Source organism: Salvelinus sp. IW2-2015, unplaced genomic scaffold, assembly GCF_002910315.2.
Source record: "Salvelinus sp. IW2-2015 unplaced genomic scaffold, ASM291031v2 Un_scaffold1337, whole genome shotgun sequence".
Taxonomy (NCBI): Eukaryota; Metazoa; Chordata; class Actinopteri; order Salmoniformes; family Salmonidae; genus Salvelinus; species Salvelinus sp. IW2-2015.
This window is the reverse complement of record NW_019942849.1, coordinates 222,025-234,642: the sequence shown is the minus strand read 5'-3', so window position 1 is coordinate 234,642 and position 12,618 is coordinate 222,025. Positions and strand designations below refer to the sequence as shown.

The following is a 12,618-nucleotide window of genomic DNA, read 5'->3' as shown; positions in this document are numbered from 1 at the left end:
GAGAAGAAACAAGAAATAGTGAATTTTAAGTCCACAATCACGTTTTCTCTTTCTGAGTCGGATCTCTTCTGTCTCGTTTTCCTAGCACCCTCTCCCTCTCTCTGACCTACTTTCCTGAACATATCCTCCTCTTTTTGGCTCCAGTTTTGTTTCTCTTGGAACTTGCGCAGTTCCAGTATCTCAATTCTCTCTGCCACAGTGTGTGTGTCAGTGTGTGTGTCAGTGTGTGTGTCAGTGTGTGTGTCATGTGGGTGTCAGAGTGGTGTGGGTGTCAGAGTGTGTGGGTGTCCAGATGTGTGGGTGTCAGAGTGTGTGGGTATCAGAGTGTGTGGGTGTCAGAGTGTGTGGTGGTCTGTGTGTCTCTGTCGTCTATGTCTGTCAGTGTGTGTGTGGTGTGTGTGTCTGTCTGTCTCTGTCGTGTGTGTGTCTGTGTCTCTCGTCTGTCGTTTGTGTCTGTCAGTGTGTGTGTCGGTGTGTGTGTGTGTCTGTCTGTCTCTGTCGTGTGTGTGGTGCTGTGTCTCTCTCTGTATTGTGTCTGTCGTGTTGTGTGTGTGTGTGTGTGTGTGTCGTGTGTGTCTGTGTCTCTTCTGTCGCCTGTGTCTGTCAGTGTGTTCTGTCAGTGTGTGTGTGTTGTGTGTCTGTGTGTGTCGTGTCTCTCTGTCGTCTGTGTCTGTCAGTGTGTGTCGTGTGTCTGTCTGTCAGTGTGTCTGTCTGTCAGGTGTTCTGTCTGTCAGTGTGTCTGTCTGTCAGTGTGTCTGTCTGTCAGTGTGTCTTGTCTGTCAGTGTGTCTGTCTGTAGTGTGTCTGTGTGTCGTGTGTGTGTGTCCTGTGTGTGTGTGTGTGTGTGTGTCGTGTGTGTGTTGGTGTGTGTTGGTGTGTGTGTGTGTGTCGTGTGTGTGTGTGTGTCGTTGTCGGTGTGTGTGTGTCGGTGGTGTGTGTGTGTCGGTGTGTGTGTGTCTGTCGGTGTGTCTGTGTCGGTGTTGTCTGTGTCGGTGTGTGTTCGGTGTGGTGTGTGTGCATGCGCGCATCTCATTTTCACCCCACATTGTGTCCCTGTCTCCTGATGAGGTTTTACAGCTGCTGTTCTTTCCTCCCTCTATTTTTCCTTCACCTTCTTTCTTTCAATCCTTTCCCGTCCTTCTTTTAAAGGTGCACTATGCTGAAGTCTCTATGCCATGTCTTGGGTTGCTAAAATTCTAATAATTCCCCGTAATTTCAGTTTTTGACAAAACTAGCAAATGTAAAGTGTAGGGAATCATTGTACCATCTGAACTCTGTGAAATATATTTTCAGGAACCACAAATATTGTATTTTCAGCTGTTCAAAGCTGGTGTACAAAACAAAGTAAAAGATGCAAAACAAACTTAAGCACGGGAGGCATAGAAATAGCATACATTAGAACAGATCTTAGACTTGCTTTAAATGAGAATGAACAGATCTATAACTCACATTTCTATGGGAATTTTGGTCAGATCGCCCAAAAAGGAACATATTGCGGCTTCAAAGGGTTTTAGAATGTCGTATGGACAATAACGTACTGTATCTACCTGCAATCTAAGCCCTTAGTCCATGCAGTGTGAGGAAAAAGGTTGTTACATTTCAAGTCAACCCACTGTGGACTATGTATGAAGGAAATACAATATGCATTCAAAGCTCTGTGTTTTGGGTATGCGCAAGCACCACACATCCATCATTCACAGCTTTGAGAGTGTGTTGTGAGTCTTTTCATGCATTAGAAAGGGCTTCGATAGTTGACGGTGAAAGGGCTTCGATAGTTGACGGTGAAAGGGCTTAGATAGTTGACGTGAAAGGGCTTAGATAGTTGACGGTGAAAGGGCTTAGGATAGTTTGACGGTGAAAGGGCCTTAGATAGTTGACGGTGAAGGGGCTTAGATAAGTTACGTGAAAGGGCTTAGATAGTTGAGGTGAAGGGCTAGATAGTTGACGTGAAAGGGCTTAGATAGTTGACGTGAAAGGGCTTAAGATAGTTGACGGTGAAACTTGACTGTGTGTGTGGGGGGGTACATTTACATACAGGTTTGAGCTCAGGGTTATTATTCACTGCACCCTATTTAAGCACACACACACCTAGTGTGTATGTGTGGTTTTGTGATTAGAGCCAATGGTTGGTTGGCTGTCTTTATATAGTGCTTTCTCTAACAATCAGCTTTTCACTGACCCTAACCCTGCTTTCCCATGACCCTAACCCTGCTTCTCACTGACCCTAACCTGCTTCTCACTTGACCCTAACCCTGCTTCCACTGACCTAACCCTGCTTCTCATGACCCTAACCTGCTTCTCACTGCCCCTAACCCTGCCTCTCACTGACCCTAACCCTGCTTCTCATGACACTCCGTTTCACGCCTAACCCTGCTCTCAACTGACCCTAACCTGCTTTCACTGACCCTTTCACTGACCCTAACCTGCTTTTCACTGACCCTAACCCTGCTCTCACTGACCCTAACCCTGCTTCTCACTGACCCTAACCCTGCTTCCTCCACTGACCCTAACCTGCTTCTCACTGACCCTAACCCTGCTTTCTCACTAGACCTAACCCTGCTTCTCACATGTTCTCTCTCTACCCTTCACACAGTTTCTGTACTGTGGTCTGATCTAAGACTGTTCATATTCCTCACTAGCACCCAGGTCTGCACAGTTCCCCAGGTCTGCACAGTTCCCCAGGTCTGCACAGTTCCCCAGGTCTGCACAGTTCCCCAGGTCTGCACAGTTCCCCAGGTCTGCAGCTAGGTGTCAGTGCTGCATGAACGGGGGTGTATTTGTTGTGTGAGAGAGAACCCAGGTGGGTGTGTGTGTGTGGGAGGGTAGCCACCACTAGGGGTGCTGTGGCTCTACATTACAGGCTGTGTGAGAGGGAGACAGAGAGGGTGGGGTGAAAGAGAGAGGTTGTAGAACAGCAGATGTCTCAGGAGGATTAGACGGTGTTGGTCCTCAGAGCAGAGGGGGAGGCACAGGACATGATGATGAAAGGGGGTAGGATGACGGAGTGAGGATGGAGATGCCCTCCTAGAGTGGTAAGGGTATGAAGTAGATCAGCTCTTGTTGCTAAAGGAGGGGCTGTAGTGTGTATGTGTGGTAGAGTAATACCTGTGTGTTCTGCACATAATGATGCCAGGCTGGGGGAGGGGGGTCTATTCTGTCATGCTGATCTCCTGCTATGTCTCTAATGCTGTTACCTTATTAACACAGCTTATCAACACAGCATATGTCCTTAACTCCCSGACATGTGTGTCGGAGCAGGGTAGAGTGTTTCATAGTGACCTTGACCACAGTCCACCACTCAACACCCACTCTCATATTGATTGTTTTAAAGGCTGTATTAATTCAATAAACGTCAGTTTATGAACTATCAGCAAGCGCTTCAAATTGATTTAATGCAAAACAGTTGTAGAAACCTTTTAGAAATGCTAGGACGTGGTCAGTAGTGTTCCCTGTTTAATCTGCCTTATTCATTAGACATTCCCAACGCCTGTATGGCTCCGTATCAGAATGCTGAACAGTCCATTAGCCCTCTACTGTCTCTGTCTAGATGCTGTCCTTTAAGCAGCCGGGTCAGTAAGCTTTATAGAACAGGTCCCAGTTTGTTAACACCCACCCAGAGGCAGTTTCCTCCAGAATGTGTTTTTCCTGGATGTCTTTGGGTTTAACACAGGCATGTGATTTGTGGAAGTGGGGAGTGGATGGGTGCCAGACGTATTCTCCTTTGGGTAAAAATACAACATGACTGCATGTTTTCTGCCTGTGCAGTTGTGTGCAGCGGCCACTTGGGTGTGTATGTGAGCTGTGTTGTGGGACTGCACTCTCTCTCTCTCTCTGTGTGTGTGACACTTTCTCTGACTTGACAGGCAAGACCAGGGGCCATCTGCCGCTAGGTTTACAGTGTGATTAAACTAGTGTGTTTGGAGGAGGGGCGACAGGATGAGGGGGAGGGGAACACCTAAACCTTTAACCCCAGCCAGTTCACAGTGATAATAATGACAACCATCTGCCTGAGTACCTGAATCCTCCCCACACACACATCCCTGGTGAACATCGCAGCTTATTGAGCCTCAGTGTAATAGACGTGTAGACGGTGTGTGTACTACTAGATGTATGTAGCCTGCAGCCTAGGCAGCATCTAAACTGGGTCAGCGCCCAACTAGGTTAATGTATCTAATGGGCCACCGTGTCCATGTGACTGGTGATGTCGCTAAGTCTGTGTGTGTGAGAGAGAACGCAGGGGGCGTGCTGTGTCCACTGATCTGTCCTCTGTCTATTATGAGAGAGACTAAATGTGGATGTGTGTTTTGTATTGACTCTGTTGTTATAGCCCTAGAATTAGACGAGGAACCGTCTTCTAATGGGATAACGGTCAGGGAGTTGGTCAACCCGCGTGGTTCGCCAGTGCTGTGATAAGATATTGAATTGGAAGGAAGAATGTTTGTTAGCCAGACAGTTTTAGAGGAATGATTCCATTTGATTTATTATTAAATGCCAAAATGGCAACATTCCATTGGAACAATGCAGTTAAATCTCAGCCGTACACTGTCTGAAATCAGTTGAAGAGAGGACTTAGATAAGTTGTAAATGTAGCAAGTACTTATATTGTATTATATAATAGCACACAAATATAGACTTCTGTAGTCTGTTTACATGTTTTTTTGACTATTTATACAGAATAAAAACCTGTTAACTATTTTTATAATTATATGACAATATTTTAGGTTGACAATAATTCTATTACACAATTTCTGATACATCACACTCCTTTTATTTTCCTGCATAAGTAAAATCAGGATTAATCCTCTACTGCCATTCATTGAAATTAGACTGGTTTGTATTTCTCCCTGACCAATATGACTGCATGTTCACCCCATTCTGGAACGTTGAGGGTTCATGATATATCCCCTCTAGTAATTGAATAGGATGTCTCTGGTTTATAAGGTTGTGTATGTAATATTGATTGTGTATATGTATGTGTGTACAGAGGGTGATGAGACTGGTATCATGGACGACCTGATGGAGGCGCTGCAGTCTGGTGCTGCCTTCAGGAGGAAGAGAGGACCACGACAAGCTGGTAAGAACACACTGTTGCTCTCTCGGTCTCTGTGTCTCTGTGTCTCACTTACACACACTTGGGCGGATACACTCTTTCTCACCCTCATGCACAAACACTGATTCTCCCTCAGATGACGCTTTCAGTCCCTGCTTGCTCTCCTGTGTGTCTGCCATCTGTTGTGTGGCTGTAGGGCTGGGGCGTGGCACCAGTTTGGGCTCTGCTCCAGGGAACCCGCCAGGGCAGGGAAGTGGCACAGGGAGGGGTGTGGCAGGCACAGGGAGGGGTGTAGCAGGCACAGGGAGGGGTGTGGCAGGCACATGGATGGGTGTAGCAGGCACAGGGCAGGGAAGTGGCACAGGGAGGGGTGTGGCAGGCACAGGGAGGGGTGTGGCAGGCACAGGGAGGGGTGTGGCAGGCACAGGGAGGGGTGTAGCAAGGCAGCAAGGGAGGTGTGTGGCAGGCACAGAGAGGTGTGTGGCAGGCACAGAGAGGTGTGTGGGGCACAGGGAGGGGTGTGGCAGGCACCGGGAGGGGTGTTGGCAGGCACAGGGAGGGTGTGGCAGGCACAGGGAGGGTGTGGCAGGCACAGGGAGGGGTGTGGCAGGCACAGGGAGGGGTGTGGCAGGCACAGGAGGGGTGTGGCAGGCACAGGAAGGGGTGTGGCAGGCACAGGGAGAGGTGTGGCAGGCACAGGGAGGGTGTAGCAGGCACAGGGAGGGGTCGTGGCGCACAGGGAAGGGGTCGTGGCAGGCACAGGGGAGGGGTCGTGGCAAGGCACAGGGAGGGGTCGTGGCAGGCACAGGGAGGTGGTAGAAATACACTATAAAATGTGGCTTTACAATGACTTCAACATTAAACCGTGTCAACCCTGGACCTGTCTACAACCACTAGCCTGGGGCTAGCACTAGCAGGGCTGTTCACACTTAGCGTGTCTAAATGATCTGTATTGATTTCCACTCAGATCTGTTTCCAGCCTCTCTCTCTCAGGCCAGACGATACACCACCTACATAATCTGGTTAGATACTCTCTCTGCTGTTTCACTGGCCTACTGGCCTATTGAGTTACTCACTTCAGCTGCTAGTGCTAGACACACACCACACACACACACTTAAAGCTAGAATCCTTAGTTGCTAAAAAAAAAAATATGTATAAATGATTTATGTATACTAGTGATTCTTTCAAGAATATAACTTAGAAATGCCCCATGAGTTTATTCCAACTGTCGTACCCCATCAGAACCCCAAATATGAGTTTTTTTCAACTGTCGTACCCAATCAGAACCCCAAATATGAGCTTGTTTCAACTGTCGTACCCGTCAGAACCCCAAATATGAGTTTATTCCAACTGTCGTACCCCATCAGAACCCCAATATGAGCTTGTTTCAACTGTCGTACCCAATCAGAACCCCAAATATGAGTTTATTCAACTGTCGTACCCATCTGACCCCAAATATGAGTTTATTCAACTGTCGTACCCGTCAGAACCCCAAATATGAGCTTGTTTCAACTGTCGTAACCCCATCTGAACCCCAAATATGAGCTTGTTTCAACTGTCGTACCCATCTGAACCCCAAATATGAGCTTGTTTCAACATGTCGTACCCCATCTGAACCCCAAATATGAGTTTATTCCAACTGTCGTACCCCGTCAGAACCCCAAATATGAGTTTATTCCAACTGTCGTACCCCCGTCAGAACCCCAAATATGAGCTTGTTTCAACTGTCGTACCCATCTGAACCCCAAATATGAGCTTGTTTCAACTGTCGTACCCCGTCAGAACCCCAAATATAGCTTGTTTTCAACTGTCGTACCCCGTCAGAACCCCAAATAGGAGCTTGTTTCAACTGTTACCCCGTCAGAACCCCAAATAGAGCTTATTTCAACTGTCGTACCCCATCAGAAACCCAAATATGAGTTTATTCCACTGTCGTACCCCATCAGAACCCCAAATATGAGTTTTTTTCAACTGTCGTACCAATCAGAACCCCAAAATATGAGCTTGTTTCAACTGTCGTACCCCGTCAGAACCCAAATATGAGTTTATTCCAACTGTCGTACCCCATCAGAACCCCAAATATGAGCTTGTTTCAACTGTCGTACCATCAGAACCCCAAAATGAGTTTATTCCAACTGTCGTACCCCATCTGAACCCCAAATATGAGTTTATTCAACTGTCGTACCCCGTCAGAACCCCAAATTGAATTTATTCACTGTCGTACCCCATCTGAACCCAAATATGAGCTTGTTTCAACTGTCGTACCCCGTCAGAACCCCAAATATGAGTTGTTTCAACTGTCGTACCCTCAGAACCCCAAATATGAGCTTGTTTCAACTGTCGTACCCGTCAGAACCCCAAATGAGCTTGTTTCAACTGTCGTACCCCTCAGAACCCAAATATGAGTTTTATTCAACTGTCGTACCCATCAGAACCCCAAAATATGAGTTTATTCAACTGTCGTACCCGCATCAGAACCCCAAATATGAGTTTATTCCAACTGTCGTACCCCGTCAGAACCCCAAATATGAGTTGTTCCAACTGTCGTACCCAATCAGAACCCCAAATATGAGCTTGTTTCAACTGTCGTACCCCGTCAGAACCCCAAATATGACTTTATTTCAACTGTCGTACCCCGTCAGAACCCCAAATATGATTATTTCAACTGTCGTACCCGTCAGAAACCCAAATATGAGCTTATTTCAACTGTCGTACCCTATCAGAACCCGAAATATGAGTTTTATTCAACTGTCGTACCCATCAGAACCCCAAATATGAGTTTATCCAACTGTCGTACCCCATCAGAACCCCAAATATGACTATTTCAACTGTCGTACCCTCAGAACCCCAAATATGAATTAATTTCAACTGTCGTACCCCCGTCAGAACCCCAAATATGAATTTATTTCAACTGTCGTACCCCGTCAGAACCCCAAATATGAGCTTGTTTCAACTGTCGTACCCCATCAGAACCCCAAATATGAGCTTGTTTTACTCCAATGTTTGTAAACAATGTAAATGTACACACACTGTATAACCTCAAAACATGGTTACAACTATCATTTTGATATCATGGATGGTCAGTCCTTGCATCCCATAGCTTTATGAATTTGAGTGGTTACATTTCTCCAGGCCCATTCCTCAGCTCTTTACCGAAACATGTGCAGTCCATGAGGAGAAGATGCACTGCAGTACTTAATGCAGCTGGTGGCCACACCAGATACTGACTTACTTTTGATTATGACCCCCCCCCCCTTTGTTCACATTACTCCATGTCTGTTAGTCACATGTCTGTGGAACTTGTTCAGTTTATGTCTCAGTTGTTGAATCTTATGTTCATACAAATATTTACAAACGTTAAGCTTGCTGAAAATAAACGCAGTTGACAGTGAGAGGACATTTGTTTTTTTGCTGAGTTTAGATGTATTTAAGACCAGTTTATTTTTAATTATCCATTCTCCTTGCTAAGAGTTTGTGAGCGCACTGGCTGTAGGTGCTGATGTGTAGTGTGTGCAATCATCAGCATACATAGTAATTTTAGCTATGTAAGTGGCACATCTTTTGTAAAAATAGAGAAGAGTAACGGCCCAAGGACACTGCCCTGAGGGACACCGTAGTGCACATCTGATGTCAGAGATGCTTCCATTAAAGAACACTATTGAATAAGTAACTCTCCAACCATGCGATGGCAGGTGATGTAAAGCCATAACAAGTTTGTTTTTTAAATGACAAATTTATGATCAATAACATCAAAGGCTGCACTGAAATCTAACAATACAGCTCCAATTATCTTATTAGCCAATCATCTGAGTCAGTGCAGTACAAGTTGAGTGCCCTTCCCTATATGCATGCTGAAAGTCAGTAGTTAACTTGTTCTCTAAAAAATTGCATTGTATATATTCATAACCTCATTCTCTCCATCAGTTTACTAAGAACAGGCAGCAAACTGACTGTTTTTAGGTGGTGGAATTACTTTAGCTTCCTTCCACACCTGTGGACACACTCTCCTTTTAGGCTTTGGTTAAAGACGTGGCAATAGTCTGCTACCATTCTCTATAGTTTCTCATCTAGGTTGTCTATACCTTATCATTATTGATGGATAACAACAATTTTGCCATCTCTTCCACGTTATTCCGTCTCTTCTTCGTTATTAAATCTGCAATACACTAATATGATGGTTCACTGTTCAATGTTGTCATTTCACTTCTCAGTTTGTCCACTTTACCTAATTCATCATCCGACCAGGGGGCTCTGCATGCTGGTCAACAGTTGTTTAATTCATCATCCGCTCTCCTTTCTGTCTCTCCTCTCCCTTCTGTCTCCCCTCTTTCGGCAGGTCTTGTGTTATGAGTGTGGAGGTTGTTGGGCTCAGTGATCTGTGGAGAGGTCTCTGGGTCCTCATAAACTCTGGTGTAATGACTGGGGTTGGAAATACATGCGCTACTTGGGCCAAGAGAGTATGAAACGTTGGTCCTCGTTGCAACAGTCAGTAGCTGAGAGTTCCAAACTGGGCCTCTGGAAGCAACGTCGCAGCACCAATCAACTGTTTGTTGTGGGAGATTCAATGAATGGTTCCATGGCCGAGCAGAGCCGGCAACTACAGCCTAAAGATCACCATGTGCAGTTTCTAACTGTTTGGAATGGATGGAGACTGACTAGGACCTGTGTTACGTAAGGGTATCTGAATGCGTTACAGGCATACAATGGACATTCTAGTATGCAATATCTGTGCTTCCAAAAAGTGAGGTCATTACAGATAAGGTTTGGTCGAGTAACGTTGACTGGCTGCACAGAGCCCTAGACTCAAACCTCCGTTGAAAACAGGCCTTTGGGAATACTTGGAATGCGGCCTCATCTGCTCTCTCTGTCCTCTCTCTCTGTCTCTCTCTCTCTTGTCCTCTCTCTCTGTCTCTCTGTCTCTCTGTCTCCTCTCTCGTCTCTCTCTCTCTCGTCTCTGTCTCTCTATCTGTCTCTCTCTGCTCTGTGCTGTCTGCTCTGTCTAGGTCGTCTACTCATCTCTCTGTCTCTCTCTCTCTGTTCTCTCTCTCTCTGTTCTCTCTCTCTCTGTCTCTCTCTCTCTGTCTCTCTCTCTCGTCTCTCTCTTCTCTCTCTCTCTGTCTCTCGTCTGCTGTCTCTGTCCTCTCTCTCTCTGTCTCTCTCTCTCTTTGTCTACTCTCGTCTCTCTCTCTCTCTGTCTCTTGCTTCTCTCTCTTGTCTCTCTCTCTCTCTCTCTCTCTCTGTCTCTCTCTCTCTGGTCTCTCTCTCTCTCTCTCTCTGGTCTCTCTCCTCTCTCTCTCTCTCTCCTGGCTCTCTCTCTCCTGCTCTCCTCTCATCTTGTCTCTCTCTCGTCTCTCTCTCTGTCTCTCTCCCTCTCTGTCTCTCTCCCTCCCCTCTCTCTTCTCTCTCTCTCTGTCTCTCTCTGCTTCTCTCTCTCTGTCTCTCTCTCTCTCTCTGTCTCTCTCTCTCTCTCTGTCTCCTCTCTCTCTGGTCCTCTCTCTCTTCTCTGTTCTCTCTCTCTGTCTTTCTCTCTGTCTTCTCTCTGTCCTCTCTTCTCTCTCTCCTGTCTCTCTCTCTCTGCTCCCTCTCTGTCTCCTCTCTCTGTCTCTCTCTCTGTCTCTCTTCTCTCTGTCTCTCTCTCTCCTCTCTCTTCTCTCTCTCTCTCAGCTCTCTCTCTGTCCTCGTCTCTTTCTCTCTCTCTCTCGTCTCAGTTCTTGCTCTGTCTCTCTCTTCTCTCTCGTCTCTTCTTCCTCTCTCTGTCTCTCTCTCTCTCATTCAATTCAATTCAATTCAGGGGCTTATTTGGCAATGGAAACATGTGGTTAACATTGCCAAAGCAAAGTGAGGTAAGATATTATACCAAAGTGAATCACAAATAACAAATTAACAGTAAACATTTACACACTACGAAGTTTTCAAAACAATAAAAGACATTCAAATGTTATATTATATATATACAGTGGTTTGTAACAAATGTACCAAATGGATAAAGCACACAAGTAAAATATAATAAAGCATAAATATGGGTTTATTTTTACAATGGGTGTTTGTTCTTCACTGGTTGCCCTTTTCTTGTGGCAACAGGCGTACACAAATCTTGCTGCGTGATGGCACCTGTGGAATTTCTCGATAATATGGTAGTTTATCAAAATTGGATTTGTTTTCATATTCTTTGTGGATCTGTGTAATCTGAGGGAAATATGTCTCTCTAATATGGTCATGACATTGGGGGCAGGAGGTTAGGAAGTGCAGCTCAGTTTTCCACCCTTCATTTTGTGGCAGTGTGCACATAGCCTGTTCTTCTCTTGAGAGCCATTCTGCCTACGGCGCCTCTCAATAGCAAATGGCTATGACTCACTGAGTCTGTAACATAAGTCAAAGCTTCCTTAAGTTTGGGTCAGTCACAGGTCAGGTATTCTGGCCACTCGTGTACTCTATGTTTAGGGCCAAATACGCATTCTAGTTGCTCTGTTTTTTGTTAAATTCTTTCCAATGTGTCAAGTATATCTTTTTGTTTCTCAGATTTGGTTGGGTCTAATTGTGCTTTGTCAATGGGCTCTGTGGGTGTGTGTGTTTGTGACAGGAGTCCCTAGGACCAGCTTGCTTAGGACTCTTCCAAGTTTCATCTCTCTGTAGGGATGGCTGGTTATGGAAGGTTTGGGATCTGCTTCTTTTTAGGTGGTTTGTAGAATTAAGGCTCTTTCTGATTTTGATAATTAGTGGGTATCGGCCTAATTCTGCTCTTGCATCATTATTCTGGTGTTCACGTTGTACACGGAGGATATTTTTGCAGAATTCTGCATGCAGAGGTCTCAATTTGGTGTTGTCCCATTTGTGAAATCTTGGTTGTGAGCGGACCAGACCTCACAACCATAAAGGGCATACAACCTAACAGTAAGGGACAGAGAGAGGGGGAGAGAGGGAAAGAAGAGAGAGAGACAGAAAGGGAGAGAGAGACAGATGAAGAAGTGAGAGAGGGAGAGAGAGAGGGAAGAAGGAGAGAGAGGAACAGACACGAGAGAGGACAGACAGAGGGAGAGAGAACACTCTCTGTCTCTCTCTCTCTCTCTGTCTCTCTCTCTCTGTCCTCTCTGTCTCTCTCTGGTCTTCTCTCTGGCTCTGCTCTCTGTCTCTGGCTCTCTCTCTCTCTGTGCTCTCTCCATCTCTGTCTGTCTCTCTCTCTCTCTGTCCTCTCTGTCTCCTCTCTCTCCCTGTTCTCTCTCCCCTGTCATCTCTCTCTCCTGGTCTCTCTCTCTCCCTGTCTCTCTCTCTCCCTGTCTCTCTCTCTCCCTGTCTCTCTCTCTCCTGTCTCTCTCTCTCTCTCCTGTCTCTCTCTCTCTCTCCCTGTCTCTCTCTCTCTCTCCCTGTCATCTCTCTCTCTCTCCCCTCCTCTGTCTTCCCTTCTGGCTCTTCTGTCTCTCTCTCTTCTCTCTTTCTCTCTCTCTCTCTCTCTCTCCTCTCTCTCTCTCGCTGTCTGTTCTTGTCTCTGTCTCTCTCTCCTCTTGGTAAGCTCTCTCTTATGTGTAATCTCCTGATCTCTCTGTCCCCCCCCCCCCCCCCCCCCTTCCATT

At 46.2% G+C, this 12,618-nt stretch overlaps 1 protein-coding gene and 1 long non-coding RNA gene across 2 annotated transcripts in view; one reads left to right on the top strand and one right to left on the bottom strand.

The window, feature by feature from the left end:
• Positions 1-2,171: 2,171 nt before the first annotated feature.
• LOC139024314 (uncharacterized) lies at positions 2,172-3,008 on the bottom strand. Its single transcript, XR_011475609.1, has 3 exons — positions 2,444-3,008; positions 2,286-2,335; positions 2,172-2,223 (listed from the first exon to the last, which is right to left on the bottom strand). It is a non-coding gene; the product is annotated as an uncharacterized lncRNA (long non-coding RNA).
• A 1,945-nt stretch (positions 3,009-4,953) lies between these two features.
• LOC139024313 (protein diaphanous homolog 1-like) overlaps positions 4,954-12,618 on the top strand; it is a 17,624-nt gene continuing 9,959 nt past the window's right edge. The window contains exon 1 of the mRNA XM_070438996.1: positions 4,954-5,073. Within this exon, the coding sequence (XP_070295097.1) occupies positions 4,968-5,073 (106 nt within the window). The 5' untranslated portion in view covers positions 4,954-4,967. The remainder of the gene's footprint in view (positions 5,074-12,618) is intronic.